Consider the following 27,937-nt stretch of genomic DNA (forward strand, 5'->3'; position numbering starts at 1 on the left):
ATACAAAGCTACTCGCATATGATACGTGCCTGGCATACAATGAAAATTAACTCTCACAGCATCTTAAAAGTCTACATCTACAAAAAGCAATTACCTTCTTCATACTTATAGTTTACTGAATGATGTTAAAAACAGTAATGATAAGGAAGACTTATTATCATGAGCATTTATAATGTGCCAAAGGTACTGTTCTCAACACATTATCTCACTTGAACACCCTCAAGAACTCTATCAATTAAGGTATCAATATTATCTTCATTCTACATATGAGGAACAAAAGGTAAGAAACTTGCCCATGGTCAGGTTAAGCAAAACAGCAAGGGTCCAAATGTCCCCTCACTTCCCACTACAGCGGTGATACCTTAATTCAGAGCTATGCAATGGCATTGGCCTGCAAGTACTTACCACATAGTGATTCGGCAAAGACATCCTAGTCCTACTTCTGTCAAACAAAGGAACATATACCACCAACACTCCCATTTTAAAAAATTCTAAATGTTCACATTATCATTATCATAGAAAAGGAAGGTGACTATAAGTAAAGTATAACTCCTGTTATCTGGAAAGAAATTTAAAATGTCTGTATCTTACGGGATATATAAGTTTTAAAATTGAACTACTATCTAAATTTCTTTAAAGAAAGCCTAAATAATTAAAAAGGAAATAGTTGCAAATGTATAAATGATTCCTTTGTTACCTTTGTGGGAGTAACATTAGCTGCTGGTCTGAGAAGATACTGGGAATTATAGGCTGGTGACTGACTATAATATACTGAAGGGCCGGTAGTTGCAACTAAAAAAAAAAAGGAGGGGGGAGGGGAGCACTGTTAAAATCTATACCACAGTAAAAAGACTATCTAGGCAAGAACTATAAATACAAAGGTAAAGAAATCAATGAAAGATTTAACCACTTAGATTTTCAATTTTCTATATTTAAAAAAATGCCACACATGACAGACTAGGAAAATAGCTAAATATGACAGAATAAGAGAACAGTCCGGCCACAGTTAAGGAGGATACATAATAAGCATACAGAAAGTAAATAAGAAGAAAGCAGATGCTCTGTTTTCTAAGATCAGTAAGCAGTCATTAGACTCTGGACATTAGGAATATTGGAAGTTACAAAGTTACAAAGATGACACAGGGATCAAAACTGCATCTAATGGCTCTCACTGCCACCTTACTAAAGTGAGTAAGCCTCAAAAGTCTCTAGAGTGACAAGGAAACATTTTGAAAACCTGTGTTAAGAATGTTCAGGTAAAACTCATGGGAAAAATTCATGAAAAAGATTTCAAAGCAAAATAAAATGTGTTCTTTAAACCGGGTATGGTGGTGTACTCCTGTAAATCACAGCACTCAGGAGGCGAGGCAGGAGGATCCTTTTGAGTTTGAGACCAGCCTAGGCTACAAAATAAGCTCAAGGATAGCCTGAACTGCATAGCAAGACCCAGTGTTTCTTAAAAACAACAAAGCTGGGTGTGGTGCTGAATGCCTATAATCCTACCACCAAGCAGGTTGAGGCAGGAAAATCACTAAGTTCAAGGCCAGTCAGAATTCATGGTGAGACTTTGTCTCAAAAAAAAGAAAGAACAACAAATTTCACCCATGTAAAAACACGAATGCTGATGTACAAACTATCTGCTCCATCTGCTTTGAGTTTTACCATGAAATCAAACAGAAAGGTATCACATATTAAGCCTACAGTCCTGCGCCAGATCTCTCTTACTGCAGAATTCCAGGAAACAAAACAAAGATGTTTCATGTCTGTCTGTATATGAAAGAACTGACACTGTTTGCTCCACCAAGTGCCAAGTAATTGATTTTGAAAAAGAACTGAAAATGCCCTAGAGAAAAGCCTATGTGGAAACCCATGTCTGAATGTAAAAACAAAAAGAACTTCCTGAAGATAGCCATTTTGGAATCACTCAGTGAAGTGGAAGCAGGCATCGAACACAGAATCAGCTGACAGACACGAGGCAAGAATCTTAAAAGGTTAACGATTTTCTCAGTTGTTTTATCAGCAACTCAACTGGAAATTTAAAAAAAGGATCACTTAAAGCTATGAAAAATAATGTATGGAAAGGTGGCCTAAAGCTATCACCCCATCACTTGGGAAGTTGAAGCAGAAAGATTGCCCACTGGGGTTACCCAGTGAGTTCAGGACCAGCCTGAACTACATAGCAAGACTGTGTCTCAAAAAAAGCAAAACAAAAGAAATAAACTAAAAGCAACTACTACAGAACAGACAATTCAGGAAAAAATGTAAGTGACTATATAAAGTATTGAATGTCTTTTTTTTTTAACAAAAAAAAAAACCCTTAAAAACCGGTACCATTTTTTTTGTACAAATCGGCAAAGGTTTTTGGATACTGGTGATAGTCAACACAGGCAAGCGTACAAAGATGGGATCAGATATTCATGGTTAAAAAGAATCAATAATCATAGGAATGTGTGGAGAGCAAGATGTTCAACACCCACTGCAAACCAGAAACATAGATAAAGCAACAGAACTGGCAGTACTGCCACATAAAGGGATACTACATACTCAGTCACTGAATTTTCAGACTATTTAATTTAAAAACTACTCAGAACTTAAAAGTAACATTTTTAAAGTAGCCTAATTCATCTGTATACTACATAATAATAATCTCACAGAAAAACACTTTATGTACTGGGGGGTGGGAGGAAACGTTCCAAAAGTTAATGCAAGTCTACAGGATGGCTTTAAAGGGACTGAGTTTTTAGTTTTCTTTAACTAAAGAAAACGTTTGTTACTTCAGTTTCCTATCTTGGAATACTCTTTACTTTTATTAAGGGAAAAAAAATCTATGAACACCAGAACAAAGATCAGGAGACCTGGGCTCCTCCTTCTCTGCTCTGTAACCCTGACAGTGAGCCACATGAAGGCTGTGAAATGAGGCTGTTCCTTCATATTTCACCAGATCAGAGCAGCAATGAAATGAGATAATGTGGATGCCATGCTTATTACACTGTAAGATCTCTATGCCTGTACAGAGCAGAGATGGAACCTGAAGCCCAATGGGGCAAATGGCTGGCTGCTAGGAGTCCTGAAGAAGCCTAAGAGAAGTGAGCCAACCACCAACCTTGCTCACACTGCTCCAAATGACGCCAGGAGTTACGCGTGAGCAGAACCTCACACACATATCCACAAAATGTCATCCCTAAGAGTCTCTGCCATGTGCCTGCACTGAAAACACCTTGTTGTAAGAGGACAGTGGCACGACCTTCAGTATAGTCCTATCTATCACATCACAGCAATGTGCTATTCTGATCTAGTTTCATCCTAGATCTGTTTTGGGTTAAAAGCAGTTAGAGAAAAACATACCACCAAAGGTCAGACTGCTATTATGCAAATCCTAGAGACCAGAAGTGTTTCAGATTTTAAAATACTTGCATGTATCCAATGCGATGTCTTGGGGAGGAGTTCCCAATAAATATCAAATTCATACACTTGTCATGCAAACATTAAATACAGATTAAAAAATTCTACACAACATTTTTAATGCACACAGATGCAGAGTGCAATCTGTCGCATGAAGTCAGGTGGAGAATTTCCCACTAATGGCATCACATCACATTTAAAATTTTCAGAATGCTTAACCTGCACTATTTCAGAAATCTGACTCATCTTATTTTACATTATTAAGAAAATAATCCCATTTTTAACATCTCTGCCTCTGGACAACAAAATATCCTGGCAAGTGGCCTTTAAGAATAGCACTGTTTGAACTCCAACTCTATCTATAACTAACTGACTAAAAACTGCCTTTCTGAATCCATTTCCTCATCTGTATAATAGGATTTAATAATCATGTGACCACTCAGTTACTATAATTAAATCAAATTACACACACAAAGTGCTTCTGCACACAGCCAAGCCACAGGAAGCACAGTGCATAGGCTTGGCTCATACGCTGTCTACCACACAGGCCAGTCAGAATTCATGGTGAGACTTTGTCTGGACACAGTAAAGTGAACACCAGGCAGCCCTCTCCCACAACTCCGTACACACCCAGAAGCTCACAGCACAGTACTAGGGCAACACTCAGGGAGGTTAACACACACAGCTGAAGCACAAGTGAAAAACAATATGGTCTAACTACAAGCCTCTTGTCCTCCTGCATACAGTAATGGTATTTCAAAATAAACGAAATTTCCTATTTATGACCAGCCTCTCTATATACAAAATCAAAATAACTACCTAGAAGTTTAAGTCTTAATTAGGCATCTCTTAGTGCATAGTGTAATGTTATATTCATTAATGTTCCTCAACTTCAGGAATAATCCCACCTCAGACTCAGGCTTATCTATGAGAATTCCTTTGTCTTAATACACATGGGTTCAGATAAAGCTTGTTTCCTTAATGCTTGGAGTTTTAAAATTCTCAATTATAACAAATACAGTTTTTTTAAGCAATATAAAGAGACATACCAACACACATATAAGTAAATATAGACTACTTATCTATCTAATGGCAGAGGTAGGCAGACCACACTGTGGTATAGCTCAGAGGTAGAGCTGTTGCCTAGCATGCCTCAGGCCCTAGGTTTGATCCTCAGTTTCCCAGTACAACATAAAAAGAGGCAGGAGTATGTCTGCTATATGTGTGTGTACCTGTGCATGCCTGCATAAATGTAACTGACTTTAGTAAAACTTGAGGATTATCCAATTGCCAACTCACCTGTGAGTGGAGCCCCATGAAAAGCCTGTGATCCTTGATACCCATCAGGCATTGGGTCTGGCCCATAATTCTCCACGGGCCAGTGATGTGGGGATGCTGAATTACTGCTATTTAGTTTCAGTTCCTGCATTTCTTTCTATTGAAAGAAAAAAAGAGTGTAATTTTACTTTTTTTTTTTTATGGGTACCGGGGATCAAACTCACGACCGCTTGCTTGCAAGGCAGGTACTTATGCCACTGAGCTAAATCCCCAGCCCCTAAGAATGTAATTTTAAACAATGAATTATGCCCAACCAGAAATAATGCCAAAGCACACTTAGAATACTTTTTGTTTTCATTTTTGAGACCAAAATGCAAAATGCACTGCAATTCAGGCTGGCCTTGAACTCACTATGTAGCCCAAACTGGCCTCTAACTTGAGGCATTTCTCTGGCTTCAGCCTCCTGAGTACAGGAATTACAAACATGCACGACTATATCCAACCAACTTACACAATTTTTAAAGAAATTTTATTTTTCAACAAAATCTAGGTATCGAAAACATGAATAGCTAAATCTTACAGGCACCCTACATGTTCACTGACAGATGAATGGATAAAGAAAGTATGGTATTTATAAACAATGGAGTACTATTCTGGCATCAAGAAGAATAAACTCAAGTTACCTTTGGGAAGATGAATGCACTATAAGATTATAATGTTAAGTGAAGTAAATCACAAGCTTAAATATTACATGGTTTCTCTTACCTAGATAACCAGTGGATATAAAGAACAAAATGAAAGAGACAATAGGAAAAGAAACAGAAAATAAGTTATTGGAATCCAGCATGGACAATGTATCTAAAAGTGTACCTTGATTTAGTATAACTGTCGTATGTGTTTTATATGTTTATTAGCCTACTAGTCTGAAAATTAATCTGTGCTTACGGTTTTAAAAAAAAGAAGGGCCTGGCAAGCACAAGGTGGTAAATTCAATCCCCAGAACCAAAAAGAACATGATTCTCCCCAATACTCTAGAAGTCAAGACACAAAGACTGCCATGTGTGCAAGGCCAGCCCGGGATACACAGTGAGCTGAAGACTAGCCTGAACTACACAGCCAATCCACCCCCTACCCCGAAAGAACACAATCTTTATTTGCTCACTCTGAACTAGAAAAACTCCTAATGATCTCATTTCCATTCTATACTTGCCAACATTAATCTTTCTGAAGTTCAGAAGCTCAAAATCCAAGACCTCCAAAAACCTCTTGTGACATTCATGATCTGCAAATCCAGAGTCTGCTCTCCACACTACTGCATTCTTCATGCCACCTGGACATATCTCAATTCTTACCCAGATGTCCTGAAACAAACCACTGCTAATTCTCAAGGCCATGGCATATGCTTCACCAACAAAGGAAAAACAACTAACATTTGCTCAGAATTTATTATGTACAGAGTGTGATTGAAAAGCATGTTGAATAAAAGTCACACTTCAAATGCATCTGCCCATCATTCCTGCCACATTCTGAAGTACTTCTGGAAGTTTTCCTTCATCGGTGTCTAACTATACTGCCAGCTATCTGTTTTCTTCTGCTTTATGAACAACTCTACAGGGATACCCTATCCAGCAACAGAACCTATAAAAAGTCCTCTTACAAAAAGAGAACGAATCAATAAGTTGTTTCTTTTTCCAAAAACACAAAAAATAAAAAACTCTAGCTATCAGAACACAGGTCAGTTTTGAAAAGTCTTGAACTCCCTTATATCAACCCATCCACCTAACCAGTTATAACAAGTGAGATAAGAATAGACCCCAATTTCTGCTTTCTCCTGGACATGTTTCAGATAGAAATCTCCTAGAAGCCATAACTGTCAGTATTCAAGGCCAACAGCAGCCCCCTCCTCATCCCTCCACTGGGCCAGATGCTGCATGTCCAAGACCAAAAAGCTAGGGTCTTGACTGGGAAACAGGGCACTAACTGCTGACATCTGTGCAGAATTCTAATCCTGTAATCCCAGATGCAATCATCCTTTTCAAATTCAAAGAATCAGGAAGTGTGATGGAAAATGAATTCAGCAACCCTCACTTTGCAAAGAAGTCAAAGAAGAGAGAGAGATGACAACAGATACAAAATCAGTTATCTGTGGCACAGTCCATAACCAGCACCCAGCTTCTCAGGCCCACAGCCTGAGATCCACCACGGTTCCACAGAACATAATTCTGCATGCCTGAGTCCTATATGCAAAGTCAGGATAATATATGACATCACAGACCATACTGCACAAAACTAATATATAAATGGCTGTACAAATTCTAAAAACTTTCTCCTAAACAGTTGTTTTAAAGTCACACACTGAAGACTACAATGTTATCGCCACCTATCAAAATTTCCTTCATGTCACTTCAGAAGTTTGAATGTTTAACCAGTAAGCATTAAAAAATCTACTTATACTGTATTTCTAATTTCAAAGAGGTAAAACCCCTCTGAGCACTATGACATTAGGCCAAAATCATATGAAAGCATTACAAATGATTAAACTTTTTCAGAGCTTAGAACATCTTTCAATTGCTACTTATAAATCTGACCCATACTCTTCTACAGGCAATGGAGAAATAATACCCACAGAGCAAGATACGCTGATTATTTTGGTAATTCAATTCAATCACTTGGGAACCATTGTACCAGAATCATGATTCTGAATAAAAGTCTCTATTTTTAATAGGCACCTAAAAAAAGGTGCTAAGGATTAATAAAGAGGACATGGTATGACTCTAAACTACTGCATACAGCAAGGGGACATTTTGAACAACTTCAGAAAGTATGGAAGTGGTACAGGAAGAAATCTTGAACAAGAGGTTCATTTAGAGAAATTAAGTGGTTTACCTTAATGGCCTCTACTTGTTGGCAGATCATTTTCAGCAAAGAATTTTGATCTTCTGCCCATCGAGGTGGTGTTCTGGGAGAATACTAAAAATAATTATAATAATCATAATAAATAATCACAAATTAGTGCTTAAAACATTTTAAAAAGAAACATATTCCATATAGAATGCTTCCTTTCTTTCCTACTTACCATATAACTTTTGCTTGGTGACAGAGAGTATCTGGTGGGAGATAGTACAGAATGTTTGATCTCAGGATCTGCATTTCGCAAACTCCCATTCTTATAGAGTGGACCTCCCTCACTATAGTCCTCTAGATCCTGCATGACGGAGTTAAACATGTCCTTCACTGACTCCAGGGACACTGGCAGCTAAGATAGAAGACATTAACCAAAGGGTTTAGCTTACAAAAATACCAGGAAAAAACCTCTAAAACAAACAAAGATTTGGTTTTATTCTGCTGACATTTTTCTCATTTCCTAAGAAGCACTTCATACTTTAAATTATAATATACGTTGAGGTGCCATATAATCTAAAGTTGCAAACAGAATTAAGAATTATTTCACCAGAGATGGGTGTGGTAACACATGCCTATAATCCCAGTACTCAGGAGGCTGAGGCTGGAGAGCATTACAAGTTTGAGACCCGCATGGGCTACAAAGTGAGTTCAAAGCCAGCCTGAACTCCATTAGTAAGATCCTGTCTCAAAAAGACAACAACAAAAAAAATCAAAACAAAACAACAGAATCATGGAAAGAAATAAGTACTTGAACCAAAGTACTACTAATAGCAGAGATACGTGAAGTTTTCCCACATGCACAGGTTACTGGCTTTTCTGACTGATGCTGAATGAAGATACAGAGATACTGGGATGCATAAATCTCAATGTAACAGCCACAACATAAATTAACCAATAAAATACTCAGCAAGAAGGCAGAACCTAACTCAAAGCCATATTGACAGTGTCAAACTGACGACAGCTGGGAAACAAGATGGCCCACAGCAGGGGATAAGGATGAGAAGAGATGTTCTGAAGCTATCAGCAACCTTCCATTACAGCAAGTTCATTAAGAACAGCCTAAAGTTACAATATTTGTTTTGGTCACACTGCCAAGAAAAAAAATTTTACAATGCATACTTTTTAGAAACCTTTTGTTTTTCAGTGGTGCTAGAGATCAAATCCAGGGTCGATGTACACTAACCAAGCAGTCTACCGCTGAATTACGTTCACAGACTAGAAAGCTTTTCTAATACTACAAGTACTTTTGTTAACTGTGCACACCGAGTTGACCAAACTTTAAAAAAGAGCATCAGCTGGATATAGTGATGTTTTCCTAACACTAGCACTTGGGAAGCTGATGCAGGAAACCACAAATTTGAGGCCAGTTGGGGCTACACAGAGTCCTAAGCCAGCCAGTACTATCATATTAAGATCTCAAAAAACCAAACAAACTGAAAAGAAAAAGGCAGCAAAACTAAGATAAAACAAAAAACTAAGAGCATTTATGCACACACACTGACTTCTGTACATAAACAGCAACCACCACCAAATAATTCTGAAATTATAAAAAATACAAAGCCAAAGCAAAAAAATTTCATCAATCAGTATGAATGATCCTAAGTGACAGTCAACCACTTGCAACTTACTTTCTGGACCACTGACGGATTTGAATCAATGCTGTCTAAAATCTTTATTAGGTAGTCCCTGCTCCTTCTCAGATAATTTTTGCATTCTTCTTGTTCTTCAGGAGAAAGGGCATCATTTTCAATGTCTTCTGCTTTCCTGTGGAAAATCTAAACAGGGTGCTCTTATGAAACAATTTATTTTTTAAAAACGAAAGTTTCTTAATCCAAGCACCACACCTACTTACCAGTGCAAGATTCCAATAAGAAACAACACTTTTAATAGATTCAAAAACAGTCAGAGCATCTTCTATATTTCCATTAACTGCCTCATATATAGCAAAACTGATGTGTGCCTCTTCTTCATATTCAGCAGTTTCAGAGACCTAAACACATCAAGCAGTTTTTACTCATACCACTTCTTTTTTTTTTTTATCTTTTTCCTTTTTATTGGTACCGGGGATCAAACTCACAACTGCCTGCTTGGAAGGCAGGCACTTATGCCGCTAAGCTAAATCTCCAGCCCCCCCTCACACCACTTCTATTCAGAACATCAGACCCCAAAGATTTTTCAAATACTGTATAATTTGACAAGATTCATATCTTATTACTCTCTGCCATAATATTTCTTGTCAGTAATGCATTTAGAAAGCAATAACACTATAAAGAGCAAACCGATTTATTTAAAGAATCAATATTTTTATTGGTTTGTTAGGAATTAATTTGGAAAAATATTCTCTATTACCTGAATGTCAACACTATGAAAATGTAAAAACAGAGGATCAATAGGTTCGGGAATACTGTTTTTCTTTTTTATTATCTTCAACAATGGTAAAACTTTCTTCCAATAATGAACACTTCTGCCTATGTAGTCCCGTTGGTCATAGAAAGAATTAAGACTGCTGCCCTAAAACACAAAGTTAGAAGATACAACCTTAAGGAACACACATGATCACATCTAAAAATTCATCTACAAATGGTATGAACAGTAAAATTTTCTAGTCAAAACCAAAAGCACTCTCAAGTCATTTGTTTGACTTCGCAAATCCTGGAATAATGAACCACCTCAACACAAGACAGTAAGCTTTTAAATACTTTCTATAATACAATAGTGCCTCAATTCACAAACTCAACTCTTCCCATGATCCTGGTCGCAAACCAAACTGGATGAGAATCCAATCAAATTTCCCTGTAAAGCCAACACTGAACCTAACCACTGAATTTGATTTGGATCTTATTCAACTTGCTTTGTGAACAAAACTGTGGAAAGAATCAAGTTCCTGAACCAAGGTATCACTGTACTACTTGTATCAGACAGCCCATGCTATAAAAATAGCATTTTTAGATGCCCAAAGACTGCTTCTTTGCAAGTGTCATAGTGTGAGCAAAGAGTTAATCATCTACATCTAATTCTGACACAAAAAAGACAGTAAGTATTTAGGGAGACCTGTAATGTCCTTACCTAAAAGGCCCTATGCCACCCAATACTTTTAAAAAATTTTCAGGGTGGGCAATAATTATTTAACTAATTATTAACAATGGCAACAGCTCCCACCTATATCCTGTACTGGACATCATGCTTCTTAAGTGCTTACGGTGAATTTCATTAACTCTATGGCAAAATTTAAAAACACATTCCAACAGCTAATGTGAAAACACTACTGTTTCAGTTCAAGGTTTTCAAAAATTAAGGCATTATTATTTTAAGAAGTATAATTCAATGAACTCACCGTTTTCAGGAGGTATTTTGCCCAGTGCACAAGCAGAGCAGGTTGAAGGCCATGTTTTTCTAGGCCTCTTAGGGTGACTAGTTCATGCTGAACTAAAAGCCGCAATTTTGCTGCAGTTCCAGGTCTAAAAAAAGTTGTATTCAATAGCTTCTTTAAAAGATATATAACTCCACAGTCAGACCTGCACTATCTTGTGACAAAGTAAATCTTGTTCTCGCACCAGGGATACAGCTCAGCAGTGTAGCACCTTCCTGACAAGCTCCAGGTTCTGAATTCAATTCCCAATACCCACAAAGTAAATCATATTTACTCCCTCTCCCAGTACTGGAGACCGTATCAAGGCCATCATACTGACCTATATCCTCAGCCCTCTTCATTTTTATTTTTTACAGGGTCTAAGCTAAATGACCAGATTAACTGGGATTAACTTTGCAGTCCTCCTGTCTCAGCCTCCCAGCTGCTAGGACTGCAGGTATTTACCACCACAGCTAGTATCAAGTTACATGCTGGTAGCCCTTGAGAACAAGTAAGGCTGTTCCCAGTTCACTACTCACGCTGCCTTTCTGTGAATGAGAGCAGAAACTGCATCCCACCATGATTTCTGCTTCTCAGCACACAGCTGCTTGCACACAGGAAGCGGCAGGCACAGCGGGTAGTAGTGGCTGCGGTGGGAATAGTGCTTCTCCTTTAACTGTAAGTGGCTGGTATATATGACTCCAAGCAGAAACACCTGTTGTATTTAAAGAAAACCTGATGTAAGTTAGAAAAAACATTAAATCACACTCCGTAATTAGTTTGTTGGAATGCTCACTTACCTCAAGATCTAAAATACATATTGATTCAGGTGCATTTGTTTCAAGCTTTGATGTCTCCTGAGGCAAATGATGAAAAAGCTGCTTTAGCCACTTTCGAAATGCAGGTACAGAAGGCAGTGAATTCCACTGTAAACCCAGCCAAGTCAGGTGCTGGAGGCTTCCATTATGGGCTCGAACAGCACCTGCAATGAAAGGGAGACTTGGCTGGAGTTGAGGCTTTGAGACTTACTTTATGCCATCAATACTGGTAGAATATGTACACAATTAGCTTATGTAAAATTACAAAATTATTGATTGCTTCTATACACCACAACGGAAAAATTAGGATAAGTACAATCTCAAGTCTTTATCAAACGCAGTCAGCCTTTGTAACTAGAAATTTTAACAGCTGCGATTAAGAACGTCCTTTTCCAGGCCATCTAAAAAAACTGAGACTCACTAACACTCATTAAGCCAGGTCTACTGACACAGATCAAATAAAGAATGCACACCTAGGGCATGATGGCTCAGGCCTGTAATCTCAACACTCAGGAGGCCGAGGTGGGAGGATGATTGCAAGCTCGAGACCAGCCTGGGCTACAAAGTGAGCTCAAGGCAAGCCTGAACTGCATAGCGAGAACCCGTCTCAAAAAAAAAAAAAAAAAAAAAAAAAAAAAATAGAATGCACACCTAAAAGGAAACCTTACTGGATTTTCCTTTCAGCAGAGAATCATTAAAAAATGGGGTTACCATTGCATTAGTTTATTATTAAAGAGATCTTTCCTCCTTCTATAAGAAATCCAATACTGAAAAGTTTATGGGGTTCCAGAAGCGTAGAAGTGGAGCTGGGGAATTAGCTCAGCGGCATAAGCACCTGCCTTGCAAGCAGGTAGTCGTGAGTTTGATCCTTGGTACCGATAAAAAGGAAAAAGACAAAAGATAAAAAAAAAAGAAGCGTAGAGGTATAGTCTTTTTGGCAGTTTGGCAATTTATAATAGATTTAAAGATGTTCGTCTCTTTAGCTACTTTAAGGAACTCTGCTACAGAAATAATTTAAAAGTAAGTTTTGATATATAAACATTTGAGTTGCTAACTTTCACAGGTATATTGTATAAGATTCATTTTATCAGCTTACAAATGAAATTTCACTTATGAATAATTCTCCCAGAATGGAACTACTTTGCTGAACTGGAGACTTACTATATTAGAGATATTTCTCATTTAACAACCTACCACTTTAACAACTGCTCAGATTTATGATTTTTTTATTTTATTTTATTTATTTTTTTGGTCTTTTTCATTTTTATCGGTACCAGGGATCGAACTCACGACTGCCTGCTTGCAAGGCAGGCACTTATGCCGCTGAGCTAAATCCCCAGCCCCATGTACATCTTATTTTCTTCAACGTTTTTTGTACAGTTCACCTTGCTTATAAGTACTGTAAGTTTTGCTGTAAGTATTGTAGTGTTATACATTATAGGACTGCATGTAACAGCTATGCAAAGCCAGGCATGATGGGGCAGCCCCATAATCCCAGCACTTAGGAGGCTGAGGCAGGAGGATCCTTTCAAGTTTGAGATCGGCCTAGCCTACAAAGTGAGCTCAAGGCCAGCCTAAACTCCACAGTGAAACCCTGTCTCAAAAAGACAAAAGAAAATGTTATGCAAATAAAAGCAAAGTCATCAAGCAGGAGTTCCTTTTGATAATTTCTGTCCTCAATACTATAATGCACAATTATATATAATTTCTCATTTACCAAGCAATTCATTTAATGACCTAGTCTCAGGACTATAGCCTGGTCATTAAACAAGAAATGTCTTACTCTTAATAGTGGAAAAACAAAATAATTTGAGTGCCCAATAACAGAATGTAGCTAGCAAATTACAGCAGATTCAGAAAAAATATATTGCTGGGCTGGGGATTTAGCTCAGCAGTTCAAGCGCTTGCTTGGTAAGCGCAAGGGCATGAGTTCAATCCCCAGTACCATTACATAGTTTTACTATAGATTCTATTGTATTATTTTTAATGAAAAAAGACAACAGTATATATATTTTTATATATACATACACAGTAAGCATATATATTATACATTTTACCCACTAGCCCCAGGAAAAAATCCTGAAAGGAATACAGGTAGATGTTAAGCCATTATTCCTGGGGAGTGAAATTATGGGCAATGTATTTTCCTAATATAAAAGGATTAAGATGCAGAATGTTTCTGTTGAGACACAACTTACCAATATCGTATCTAGCCAACTCATCAGGCCCCGGTGCTCGCACATCAATGTACCCAATGTCATCACTAATGAGGAAAGAGTTCTCCTTAGGAGACTTAGAAAACAGAGCATCATACAGAGCAGCCTGCCCACATTTATTGGCAAAAGATTCCACAATCTCCTTTATAAGATTTGGCTTGCCACGACTTAGGTTTAGCAACATGTGCCCTAAAAAAAAAAAAAGAAAAGAAAGAAAGAAGTTATTTCTATCATTTTATGATAAACAGATTATAATTACATTTAACTATTTCATGTATACACCCAAGGAGGAAATAACATAATTATCTCAGACCTTACTCTCCAACCCTGAACCCCAACAGGACAATAAAAATGTGCTTATATAGAAATAAACAGAGTACAGACTGAGTATAACCTGTGTTTACCTAAAAGAGAAACATGAGTGGAAATTGGCACAAGTATTTGCATTTTAGAAAACTGTAGGCTTTAAGCAGCCATCAGACAATAGCAGGACAAAGCTCTAATTCTCTGACTTGATACACTGACTCTAAATCTGGCCCACCAGTATGCTCCTCTAAAAGGCTTTTAAGATGGGTGGAAACTGAGGCAGGAGAATCACTGCAAGTTCAAGGCCAACCTGGACTACAAAGTAAGTTCAAGACCAGCCTGAATTGCACAGTAAAACCCTGTCTTAAATAAATAAATAAATCCATCCATCCATCCATCCATCCATCCATCAATCCATAGGTGCATACATCCATAGCTAGCTAGGTAGCTTTTAAGAAGTATTTTCAGGCCTCACTCCAAGACGTTTCTTAATTATCCAAGTTTGGGGTGATGAATCAATAAAGCACTCCTTGGATAAATAAAGTACTAATATATGCTACAACATAGTGAATTCAGGCAAAGTGAATGTAGCCAGTCACAAACATCTAAATACTATATGATTATAGGAAATATTTCCAGTGGCCTTTGTTTTTTTGGCCTTTTTGAGATAGAGTCTCACTACAGAGTGCAGCTGGCATTAAGCTCATTTTATAGCCCAGGCTGGTCTCAAACTTGCAAGTATCCACCTGCCTCAGCCTCCTGAGTGCTGGGACTACAGGTGTATGCCACCACACCCAGCTCTGCAATTGGCTTTTAAAAAGTCAGTAGGGGGCCAGAGATATAACTCAGCAGCACAGTGCCAGCCTTAAAAAGAGACAGCAGATTAGTGACTGCCAAGGCCCAGGAAATTAGGGAAAATGGGGATTACTAATCAGCACTGGGTTGTGAGGATGGATGGACAACTAGTGTGTGAATCAAGCTGTTCAGACATACTTTCTCCTTGGGATTAATTCTGCTGGTCAGTCAGGTATGACTACTAACAGACTATTTCTGTCTTAGTAAACTTAAATGCCTGGATCAAAGACCGCAAACACAGCTGATTTTATTAAGTGTGATACCTTGCCAACTGTGCTGGCTGTGCCAGGTAGAAGACAAAAGAAGAAAAGAAAAAAAGTCACTCCAAAGATTAACTCCCTCTGAGAGTGGGCCATGAGACAGGCGCACCAGGCACTCTGACAGCCTCAGGAGAAACCAAAGCTCACAGTGACTCAGATGAAATAGCCTGCTCTTCATGAGATTCACCAGCATTACCCCCAAACCTCTCCCCAGAGACAACTATGTCTCTAGTTTACTGCTTCACTACCTGGCCGCCCCTGAAGTCCCTGGTTCAGCAAAAGGTCAGGCAGCATGTACAGCCCCCCAGGCACTATCCCAAGCCACCAAGCTGAGAAATGCCTTCATAGTTCTCAGCACATAAGAGGATGTATGCACAGCAGCTTCCTTCTCAGCAATTCAAGAGACAGATGCATCCCTGAGCTTGTATCAACCATGGCACTGTTTTACAAGGAGCTGGTATTAAATGGTTGGCAATTGAGTAATGCTACTCAATTCAGGAAATGCTCTAAAAATTTTAGGGTGAGCCTCTACTAACTACATAAAGGCTCAGGAGTCACTTCCATATAAGAGCAAATAGTAGCAAGTATTCATTCTTTTTAATGACACTACATAGTAATTCTCCTTTATTTTCCTTTAAATTAAGTCAATTAAGGGCTGGGGGTTTAGCTCAGTGGCGTAAGCACTTGCCTAGCAAGCACAAGATTGTGAGTTCAATTCCCCCATACTGAAATAAGTAACTGTAAGTCAATTAAAACATTACTATTACCTGACTGGCTCAAACGATCATGGGCCATCATTTCCAGTAGATTTTGTCCAGCGTCTCCTTTTATTAATTTAATCTTTGGTCTTGGAACCTGGTAATTTTAGAATCAAAAATTTTAATTCAGTGGTATGCAAATATCTTCCCCCTCAAATTTCTAAGATAGTCCTATCACATATTTTTGATAATGAATAAAGTTAATAATTAAATTTGATTGGAAAATACTGCAAATGGGAACACAATTATAAAGTATAACTAAAAAGAGCATTTTTTTTGGCAGTACTGAGACTGAGCCTAGGGTTTTTGGACTGAGCTACATTCCTACACTTTTAAAAGGTTTTTTTTTGTTTTTGGTACCAGGAACTGAACTTACAACCTCATGCTTGCCAGGCAGGTGCTTTGCCGCTGAGCTATAGCTCTGGCCCCACAAAAAGTATTTCATTTTGTTATGGGGACTTACTTAAGTTGTCCATCCAAGCTTGAGCTTCTGATCCTCCTGCCTCAGCCTCCCAACAGTTTGTAGTGGTGATAGTGGAGTGCTAGAGAACAAACCCTAGGCCCAATGCATGGTAAGCACTCAGTCTGTCACTGAGCTACACCTTCATCCTCTCTCATAACGTTAAGTACTGGTGGAAATATAAATTGTTACAATCTCTGTAAGGCAGAAAACTTGCAAGAGCTCTAAAATTTATAAATGCTTACATATAATGTACTTCAATCTTTCAATTCTTTCAGAGATTTCGCCTGCTATCAGTTTCCACATGTGAAAACAGCACAACGTTTGTTGCTGAATTATTTGAAGCACAAAAGCAAATAGTAAAAGCAACTTAAGTAATGTCTTAGTCCTAAGGCCCTGGCTTTAAAAGAAACCCAACAAAAAACATGGTACAGTGAAATGACATAGGACATGTGTGTTCTGCTAGTAGATACACAAAACATCTTTTGAGTTAATTATTTTGAAGAATTATAAGAAAGGAGTAAAGTGTTTCCAGGGCAGAGATGTAGAGATTATGGAATGAAGGTAAAAAAGTCTTCACAATATACTGCAACTGGGTGTGATGCTGTACACGTGTAATCTGAGGCCCGAGAAGGCTGACAGGATTTTAAGACCAGTTTGGGCTACACAGCGAGTTCAAGCTCAGCCTGTACTCTGTCTCAAAAATAAAACACTTTGCAAGACAGAGTGTAATCCCAGCACTCAGGAGGCTTAGGCACAAGGATTACTATGAGTTCCAGGCCAGCTTAACTATACAAACTCTGACTCAAAAAAGACAAGCAAACAAACAACAAACAACAAAACTACACACACATACGATGTACTCTCATGCAACACTATAATATGGAGCCATGTAATATAATTAGTTTCCCAAAGATACTAATATTTCTCTTTTCTTTTTAGACAAAGCCTCACTATACAGTTCAGGCTGGCCTTGAACTTATAGCAATCTTCTCCCTGCCATAGCCTCTCTAGTGCTAGGATTACAGGTTATACCACTGTGCCCCATTAAGATACTAATTTTTCAAAATAAGTCGAACATAGCTGGACATAGTGGTACACACCTGTAATCCCAACATGTGGGGAGGCTAAGCCAGGAGGACTGATGCAAATTCGAGTCAGCCTGGGCTACAGGGTGTTGTAGCCAGCATGAACTGCTTCTACCCAGCCTGAACTGCAAAGTGAAACCCTGTCTCAAAAAGACCAAAAACAAAAACAAAAACAAAACACAGTAGAACTTAAAAACTTATGCTTTCTGAATTTCAAAAACATTAGTCTGATTTGGCCTTTTACCTGTAAGTTTTCTAAACACATCACTTTGTCACCTATGCATATTAAAAACAGTACACAAAAGCAAACACACAAAATAATTATGTTTCCAAACTGATCTCCATTCATGTATCTGGTTACTCTTACAGAATTATTCAACACCTCAATTTGTGACCAAATAACTAATTATAAATCACTAAGTCTAAGCATTACCACGTCCTCTCATCCTAACTAAAAATAGGGCTCAAGAGACTGCGAGATGCCTCCTGAGGTATGCCAATCTGTGGGAACCACACAGCACCACTCCAACGGGAGTCTGCAAGTGCTATGATAAGAGAAATTCATCTGACCTAACTGCACATCTACCAAATACTAGCTAACAACCTTCCTTTCATGCTTGTGCTACACAGTGAGTTCAGGGCCAGCCTGAACTACTTAAAAAAATTTTTTTTCCATTACTTGAAAATTTCTATAAAAACCAACAGCCTTCTAACATTTATGTAATGAATGACCCTTGATGACTTTCCTAATTTTTACTATTAAATCAATTCCTTATGAAGTGTGGCAGGCTGGCATGGTTTGTTAGCTCTCTGGGAGGCAAAATGACCAAATCTGAGCCCAACCTGGAAAGGCAAATCCGTGACTTAGTGAGATTCTAATTTAAAACCAACCAACCAAAATAAATTGAAATAAAATAAAGGGACTGGGGAAATTCAGAAAGAGCTAGGTCATGAGTTGAATCCCCAGTACCCCCCCCAAAAAAGCTGACCTAATTAGATAATTTGGGGATATAGCTCAGAGTAAAGGCCTTAAGTTCAAGCCCCAAGTACCATATTCCTATGAATCTAAAAAGTTCTATTAAATAGATAACAGCACAGAACACTTGAAGGTGAACAGCAGCAGCATTTTAGAAAAGATAGAATATGAACCAGAAGGATGCTTTCTATGGAATTTAACGAATCTTGGGGGCTTGGGATTTAGCTCAGCAGCATAAGCGCCTGCCTTGCAAGCAGGCAGTCTTGAGTTCGATCCCTGGTACCGATAAAAAAGGAATTTAAGGAATCTTTTCTTGTTCCTCCAAGCAAACAAAAAAAAAAAAGAAGAAGAAGAAGAAAAAATTCATTCTTTAAAGCTAATAATCATTTTTGTATATCTGCTTAATTCTTTTTTGCAAGAGTGCTCATTTCTTTTCACTTCAAAAGTGATACAAGAGATGGAGGGAAGAGGAGGGGGAAAAGAATTTAAAAAAAAAAAAAAAAAAAAAAGATGTGTTCTGTACATGTACCAACCTAAGTGAATGCAGTCATTATGTACTGCAAACACTAAGACAAATTTGAAAAGCTGGGTCTGGTGGTGCATACCTGTAATCCCAGCACTCAGGAGGTGAGGCAGAGGATCACTATGAGTTTAGAGCCATCCTGGGCTCTATGTAGGTTCAAGGCCAGCCTAAACTGCATACCAAGACACTGTCTCCAAAACAAGGCATTAAAACTAAAAAAATGCATTGGGAAAGAGGTAAAAGCCAGAATTCCATAATCTAATAACAAGTGTTAAGATTCTGTCATATTGGGGCTGGGGATTTAGCTGAGTGGCATAAGCGCCTGCCTTGCAAGCACATGGTTGTGAGTTTGATCCCTGGTACTGATTAAAAAAACAAAAAAATTCAGTCATATTAAAGAAGAAAAAAAGAAGATTATGTCATATTTTCCTCCCACCACAATCTTTGTATAGGAAAGATTTTGTTTTCAAACATGAGCACAGCTGGGTATGGTAATGCACGCCTGCAAGCCCAGCACTTGGGAGGCTGAGGCAGCATTGCTGTATGACCAGCCCAGGCTAGTAAGATTCAGTCTCAAAAAAAAAGATAAACATAAATAATATCAGTAATCATATTCATGTTACAAACAGGTTATATGTTTGTGTTTTCATGTGAATATGTTAAATGGGTAAATCAGTGATATCTTAATCATACCCCCCAAAATGTGCTTATTGTCTTTGTCATATATACATTTTTGAATCAAGTTTTTTATCTGTATTTGAAATTATGCCCGTACATTTCCAGCAATGATCAAACTCTTCAAACTGGTCTTTTAAGTTACAGCAATACACACTGCTACATAGCTGTTTCACCAGTCTTGCCAGTATTGTGTATTCCAAGTTGTTTTTAACCTATTAACCTGACTTTCACTTTACCTTTAATTCTAAAGCCTTTCTCATGTATTTCCATTAGTACCAGGGCACAGCTCCATGAGAACGTGATAAGCCATGGTGAAATGTCACCTGTACCTGAGCTGGAAAAGGCTTACCTGAAATGCTACAAGATAGCATAACACAGCCAGCTCGGAGAGCGCACGCCACTGGATGTCACTATGCTGACCCATTTTCAGCAGCAGGGAGCCGGCATGCAGGTAGAAGTGTCCTCTCACTTCTTGGAAGACAACTGAGAGCTCATCATTTCCACCTACTGAAGGTTTCACGCACTGAAGGACACTATCAAAACTGCAATATTAAAAGGTCAAACAGTAGTCAACACTACTGCATCACAAATAATTGGTTTCATATAATCGATTCAAAGTAACAAAGTTTTTTTCAAGATTCATCTTCTGTGCTGCCAGTTCTATCAATTCTTACTCTGTATACCATCAATTATGAACTATTTAGTGCTTATTTTTATCTTACATACTTCTTATACTTTAACCCTTAGAATATCTTACTCCAAAATAGTCATTTCTTGGCCTCCAATCATAGTAACAATACAAAACAATTTTGTATAAACTAGAGTCAAGTCGGAATATCATTTTCCAGTTTCTTGATGCACAAGCTGAAATTTCTTAAATCGCACATTCCATTTCCAAAGCACAGTAAAAAACTGACAGATATTTTGAGTATCAACATAATAATTGCTCTTGCAACAGAGATAAGTAGAATTAAATTATAATTCTTTCCATTATTTGTAATCCTTATTTTACTTAGTGTTTTTTTTTCTTTTGTTTGTCTTTTTGAGACAGGGTCTCAATATGCCGTTCAGGCTGGCCTTGAGCTCACTTTGTAAAGGTCTCCAACTTGCAATTTTCCTCCTGTCTCAGCCTCCCGAGTATGGGATTATAAGCATGTGCCACCACACTCAGCTTTAATTAGTGTTTCTAAATATTCATGATTCCACAATCTTCCTTTTATAAGAAAAGTAAAAACAAATACAAAGCAGCTTATAATAAAGCAATCAGAACACAGATTCCTTCTAACAAGTGAATCTGGGAATCTTCAGAGGTTCTCAAAGGCTTAAGAGACCTGTGAGGCACTATTCATTTGTCCCTTTTGTTTTTTTTCAGAAACTTTATTTTCTCATGTACAAGTAACTGAACTTGCCAGAAGCTTTAAAACATGTAATAGTTTAACAGAATAAATAAAGGTGATGAGAATCCAGCTGAGTTTCTTGAAGTGAGCCAAAAAAATTATAAAAATATGAAACAGGGGCTGGAGATTTAGTTCAGCAGCATAAGCACTTGCCTTGCAAGTATACGGTCATGAGTTTGATGCCCGGTATGGGTTACAAAAAAAAAAAAAAGAAAGAAAGAAAAGAAAGAGTGCCCATCCCCCATTTTTTTGTTGCTGTTGTTTTAGAAAATAATTATCTTTCATACAAATACTATTAGTGTTAAAGTATAATGGTTTTTTTTTAAATGAACTAAGCTTTTTTTTAATTCCTCAGTTTTAATATCTAGTAGGATAAATACAGTAATAATCCATAAAAAACAGGTCTCTGGGGATCTTCAGAGGGTATAACAGGATCTTAAGACCAAAAACTTTGATAATGTAAACCATACAAAATAAAACATCCTAAATATTGCATCATCTAAAAGTTTAAGTTACTTTTTTTGAACACTGCCCTTACCCTACATCATCAGGAAACCAAGTATTATTTCAAAACCACTATCTAATCCTACACTTCAGTGAAGTACTGTGAAATAGATGAATAGTATAAACCATGCATCAGCAGAACGTTTTTGAGGGTTAGATGATCCAGCTCTACAGGCTGCAGTTGCCATTTCAGCCACTCGACTGCTCCTGCAGTATGCATGCGGCCCCAAGGCTGCCAAAGACGCTAGGTCCCAAGACCAGGCAGCATGCCACCGATGGCCAAGAGTGCTCATCAGCCCTATCCCAGACTCAGATCTCTTAAGTCAAACTGAGGCTTTTGTTTGAAGAAATACATTTTCATAAAATAGAGTACTGTTTCCCAAAATCGAAGTTTCAGAAAAAAGAAAATTCATGCCTTATGTTTGTTTCAAAACCCAGTTTTTCCTGAAATACTAGTGATACTAAGTGCTTACACCTGTACATCTGAATCTAGCCTCTGATAGAGATTAAGAACTGCTACCTGCTTTTCACTCAAAATTACCTTTGGGAAAAAAAAAATATGGCCGTGCGAGTGTAATCACAGCACTTACAAGGCTGAGGCAGGAGTTCAAGGACAGCGTGGACTACACAATAAGTTCAAGGTCAGACTGAACTACGCAGTGAAATCCTGTCTCAAAACACTCAAACTCTAAAAATAAAAAGTAAAATGTGGTATAACAAAATACTCATTTTAATGCCTATTATGATCCAAAATGGATCATTTACTTATAAAGCTAATTTAAATCAAACTAAGAGTTCTCCAAAATTCAAAGTCACACAAAACTTTTATTACTACATTTCAGTAAAAGTAAAATACGATTCCCTCCAAGTGTTTCATTGTGTTAACTATAACTCCTGTGTGTACTACAAAATAATCATTCTACAAATAAATTTAAACCAAATAACCCATGCTGCAAAAAGGAAACCTGTAGCCTGTGCTGCCGTCCCCTCCTCCAAACCCACACACCTCTCCAGCAGCTCCCTGACCTCCTGCTCGTCTCTACTGGAAAGTGTGAGGAGCGTCAAGGTAGTATGGGCCAGTAGCAAGTCCTTACTGACTGTTCGCCGGTCACTCTTGTCGGACTCCAAGCATTGTGAAGATTCCAGATATTCCTATTTTGTGGAAAGAACAGTAAGTTACAAAATTATCAAAGTCTGAGAAATTGAGCGTTTTATTCAAACAAATTTCTTGCACCACTCCTATCACATTTCTAAAACCGTAATGGCTTTTATACCAGCCTTAAAACAAAAATACCAAAAATATGTATATGTTTATCATACTATCTCCTATTCTATCCATTATAAATTAAAATTATCTGGTACAGTTTTATTTTAGTCACTTGACATAAATGAAAGAAGCTCAAGAACTGAGGACACACGCTGCACCCAGCAGCCTTCACCGACCTTAAGGGTCTGCACAACACATGAATTCCACTCCAGATTTGCACGCAAAGCTGTATGTTTCTCTGCCCCACGGCAGTGAGCCACTGCGTCCTTAAGTCTCTTATTTGAACGGTACAGCTCCACTAGCCGGATATTCATGTAGACATCATCAGGTCTTAGATAAAGTTCTGACTGAATCAAGTCAAAAAGTTTATTCCATCCATCTTCACCTTTACAATCCAAAAGCTGTTCCTATTGGGGGGGGGGGGAGAACACACATTAATTTAGAGCAGTGATGACAAACCTTTTAGAGCTTTTCAGTGATACAAACAGCCTGTTGCCACATGTGTGCTACCACTAACTTAGAGTAACATCTGCACAATTTAAATGAGATGCAGTTCATTGCCAACACGGCCCTGACTAGCTCTACGAAGGTGGTACCAGCAGTACCACTCTTCTTACCTCAGAAGCCCCTTCAGTGCTGCTCCCACAAGCTGAGCCCCAAGAATCTGATGTGGAGAGAAGCACACAGGATTCTGCGGTAGCTGTGCCTGCCCACATTCCCCTGGACCAGACCACACTGCTCCTGTCCCAGGCACCCACACCCTGATCCGCACCAGATAAGGCCTCTTCTCAGTCTGTGTCACAGGAGGGTGCTTATCTTCAAACCACTCTGCATCACTCTGAATCTAACTCTATCCTTCAGTCCAAAGGCAAAAAACTATTCTGTCACCTTCATCATCTTCTCAAAGCACTGCTTCACCTCCTGCCTTAGGTGTCACAACCACCCATTTCTGCCCTAAAAACTGGTCTCCTTGCCTACACACAGAGATAGGACCCATATCCTTCTTGCTCCTCACTGCCACTTCTCCCCTTCCAACATGCTCTGTGTGAATCTTTCTAAGATAAATCATTGCATCTACAACATCCAGCACTGAGATTAGCAATCAAGATACAAAAGACACACAACAGCTTAGCCACCCAGTCTCTTCATTATTTCCTATCCAGTGACCTGATCCTTCACTCCAACCTCAACTTGTCTATTCATCTAACACTGACACTAGTCTTAGAAATCTGTGTTGTCCACCCATCCCTCTTTTTATTCTTCCACCTCCCTGGGAGTCCCAATGTCCTCACTGCTACATGCACTCTCCACTATTACACAAAAATACCCTTCAAGTACACACCAAGTTCTAGTTATCTGTAACGCACTCACACTTTACTCTCTGTCAAGCTAAATTGCAATGATCCTCAGTAGCCATGATTACCATCTCCTTGGTGATTCTGTTCACGAGCTCCCTCCACCTTCCCTTAGAAAATCCCACCAGCTCTTTGCTCTGGGCCTGCACAATAACACCTCAACAACTGGGTATGGTGAGGCATAATGGGAAAGTTCAAACTCCAGGATGACTTCATTTTCAGTATCTCAAACACAGATGCATTTTGCCTAGAACAAAATACTACTATACTTCCAACAGCCTCATTTTCTCCATTCCGTGGAATCATCACTTGGTATTGCCACTACATCTTTCTTCACCCCACTTTCTACTTACAACCTCAACTTGTCCTTCCTGGAGGAAACGGGCACAGATGCCCTTCTACCTGGGCTTCTAATGGCACTGATCTGAGCCTGTGGTCTCTGCCAAGAGGACAAGCACCATTAGTGCGTGGCGCGTCATTCCTCTCCCCGTCTGGGTCGCTCCATAGACTTAAGACTTGGCCTCTCCTTACCTACAAAAGAGGCACTGGCCTCTGACTGTATGTTAAAATATTTTTAAAAAAGAACACCATCATTACAAACTATTTCAAAACAAAGTCTTTTAAAAAGTCTTATCAGAAACATGTAAGACGGTAGGGTAGACAAAAACAACACACATTTGTGATTCTTCATTACTCTTCATGTATGTAACAATGTACATCTGTATATTTTCAACACTGCATAATAATATACATTTCAAAAATATGCCAAGCACATCTAGAAAGACCTTCTCTAGAAGTTTCTTGGTAAAACATATTTTATTGAAGAAAGCATATCAATTAGCAACAATTCATTATAATTTATAGTTATCATTCCAATATCAAAGTCTTTTATCTTTTGTTTTACAACCTTTGTCCTGTGAGACAATCCTTTCAATTTTTAAAATTATTAGAAGGCTTCTTTATAAAAACCCTAAAATTACCTGCAGGCAATTTTCACTTAATAAAAAGTTTTATACCAGACAGAGATTAATTTAAATCTCAGCTCTATCACTAGTTGCAAAACTAATATCTCTCTCAAGTATTACTCTAGAGAAGTAACTGAGGTTCCCTTGTAAAGTACATCAGTGCCCAAAAAAATTGCTCAGAAAGGTCTGAAAGAGATCTGCTTTTGCCCTTTGAGACAGGGTCCCACTAGTAGTGTGTGGTCCACGATGGTCTGAAACTCATGATTCCCTTGCTGTAGCTCAGCAAGGGCTGGAATTCAAGGCATGAATCGTTAAACTCAGCATAACAAGAGTTTTAGAAGGAAAACACAATTACACACTCCTCAGTTCTGGGGTTGCTAATGAAAAATTTAAACTCTAAATATTAGAAATGATTGTGTCCTAGTTTTCTCCTTTTGTTTTTTTTGATTTGGTTTTTACCTTTAACTTATAAACTTCAGGATTTCCAGGGAAAAGTTTTGCTGCTTTCTCAACCCAGTATTTTGCTCTTCCATCAGTAACATCATTTCTACACAGCAACTCTGCAATCTTCAACACAAGATCTTTTTGTGTTGGGTTTAAATCCACTGAACGCTAATAATGGGGAAAGAATTTAAAAATAAAAATTAAGAGTCATACCAAGGTTAAAAGAAAAAACCATCAGTGCAGCCATTAAAGATTCTTTTCTTAGATGATAATATGTATTTTCAAAGATAAAATTAAACAATCTTGGAATGTTATGGAAATTGATCAAGTGAAAATTACAGTTGTAATTAGGTGAATGCAAACAACACACAAGAACACATCTCTGACTCAGGAACTTAACTTTCAGATGCTAAAAGTCTAGCGTACTGTGGGCCAAATCTTAAGTCTCCCAAGCTGAATCAAGCAATTCTTGTCTCATGCCATCCATAAAATACACTAAATTATTCATTACATGACTTAGATTGGCATCATGTATCTGGCTGTACAAAGGTTGTTTTTATCCAACAATTACCTTATAACATTCAACAGCTTTGTCAGCATTTTCCTCTGCTTCATAAAGAAGACCCAAAAACCTGTGACCTTTGGGGTCCCGCTCTTGCACGTTAATGTATGAAGACACGTATCTGTTTTTAAATAGTAATATAAAAACGTTAAGATTATAAAACATAACTACTTAAATGCTGCATCCTAACCAAAGCAACCACTACACCGATCTTTATTGTTACTCAATTATTGACTATCATTATTAGAGCAGAATATTTAGACAACAGTATTCAGAGAAAGAAACGGATCATACTCAAACCACGAACACAGCACTGACAACATGCCCTTAAATGCACCACATGCCAATGCTTTTCCTAGTACTACCTACACTAAGAAATGAACATATAAAGTGTTTTTACTTCTGGATCATATATGCCAAGTTTTGTATGCAAATAATAATGATTGTATTTTTAAAGTTATCATACTGCACAATGCTAAAAACTAAAGATAACAATTTCCCAAACAACATCTAATAATGTCATTTCCCTTTAAACAAAAATGACCATTTGGAACTACTATACTCAGCTACACTTGAACAGTGAGACCAGGTGCTGCCGTTTTCCTCTCTTACTAGCATTCTACCTCTTCCCAGCAAACACCTCACTTCTCTTCTCAGGCTTTATACTGGCCATGCCAGGAAATCACAGTCTCCAAGTTTCTTCTCCTGATGCAACAGCCCCAGAACATATAACCCACTGAGTTCATTGAAGATCTTTTATGGCTAGGTGAGACTGTGTACACCTGTAATCTCAGCTACTGGGAAGCCTGAGGGATATTACAAGGCCAGCCTGCGAAACCTAGCAAGTCCCTGCCCACAGGGTTGAGAAGGTAGTTCAGTGGTAATATTTATCTAGTGTGGTAAGGTCCTCAGTCAGTAACAGCAGACCTTTTAGAGCTTTTGATGATATAAACTGGAGAGTTCAAGGCCAGCCTGCACTACAACGTGAGTTCAAGACCAGTCTGAACTGCATAGTGAAAAATACAAGACAAGCTAGGACCCAGCATACAGCTCAACAGCTTGTCTGCCTAGCAAGTGCTAGGTTCTAAGTTTGATTCCCAGTACCACCCCCCCCCAAAAAAAAGATACAAATTGCCTGCTGTAGCACATATGCCATAGATCTACAGTTCTAGATATCTAACTAGAAAAAAATTCAAATACAGCTCTTTCATTTCATTCTAACCCAGGACTACTTTTAGAAAAGATGTTTTAGTCCACTTAAATAAAAACAAGCAGTAGCCTGCAAGCAATACACATGATGAATCCCTAGTACTCAGATACACGTAGGCCAACATAGCAGGCTCTTCAGCAGTTCTTCCTACTACAAAGACCACGAGGAAAGGATTTTTGAAAACTAACCGTGTTCAAAGTTTGGTACTTACTTTTTAGCAAGATCATATTCTTTAGCTTCATAATACAGCCTTGCAAAATAAAATCCTTTCAATGATTTCTAAAAAAAAAAAAAAAAAAAAAAAACAGCTTTCACATACTGTACTTTTTCAAAAGGACAACACCTACTACGGTTACTGTTCA

The 27,937-nt window shown here is 38.2% G+C and overlaps 1 protein-coding gene across 3 annotated transcripts in view; it reads right to left on the minus strand.

Annotated features, from left to right (window-relative positions):
- LOC101788077 (E3 SUMO-protein ligase RanBP2) overlaps window positions 1–27,937 on the minus strand; it is a 56,546-nt gene that overhangs the window by 21,123 nt on the left and 7,486 nt on the right. For all 3 annotated transcript variants that reach the window (XM_063229716.1, XM_063229715.1, XM_063229714.1), the window contains exons 2-19: window positions 27,787–27,854; window positions 26,375–26,486; window positions 25,819–25,971; window positions 23,216–23,446; window positions 22,779–22,924; window positions 20,221–20,413; window positions 16,156–16,243; window positions 13,950–14,156; window positions 11,734–11,915; window positions 11,473–11,648; window positions 10,919–11,042; window positions 9,934–10,095; window positions 9,437–9,574; window positions 9,213–9,359; window positions 7,757–7,936; window positions 7,567–7,650; window positions 4,702–4,837; window positions 698–792 (exon numbers count right to left, since the gene is read on the minus strand). In XM_063229716.1, coding sequence (XP_063085786.1) covers window positions 698–792; window positions 4,702–4,837; window positions 7,567–7,650; window positions 7,757–7,936; window positions 9,213–9,359; window positions 9,437–9,574; window positions 9,934–10,095; window positions 10,919–11,042; window positions 11,473–11,648; window positions 11,734–11,915; window positions 13,950–14,156; window positions 16,156–16,243; window positions 20,221–20,413; window positions 22,779–22,924; window positions 23,216–23,446; window positions 25,819–25,971; window positions 26,375–26,486; window positions 27,787–27,854 — 2,622 coding nt within the window. The remainder of the gene's footprint in view (window positions 1–697; window positions 793–4,701; window positions 4,838–7,566; window positions 7,651–7,756; window positions 7,937–9,212; window positions 9,360–9,436; window positions 9,575–9,933; window positions 10,096–10,918; window positions 11,043–11,472; window positions 11,649–11,733; window positions 11,916–13,949; window positions 14,157–16,155; window positions 16,244–20,220; window positions 20,414–22,778; window positions 22,925–23,215; window positions 23,447–25,818; window positions 25,972–26,374; window positions 26,487–27,786; window positions 27,855–27,937) is intronic.

This window comes from Cavia porcellus, unplaced genomic scaffold, assembly GCF_034190915.1.
Source record: "Cavia porcellus strain 051 isolate PalLab524CR breed Dunkin Hartley unplaced genomic scaffold, mCavPor4.1 scaffold_18, whole genome shotgun sequence".
Taxonomy (NCBI): domain Eukaryota; kingdom Metazoa; phylum Chordata; class Mammalia; order Rodentia; family Caviidae; genus Cavia; species Cavia porcellus.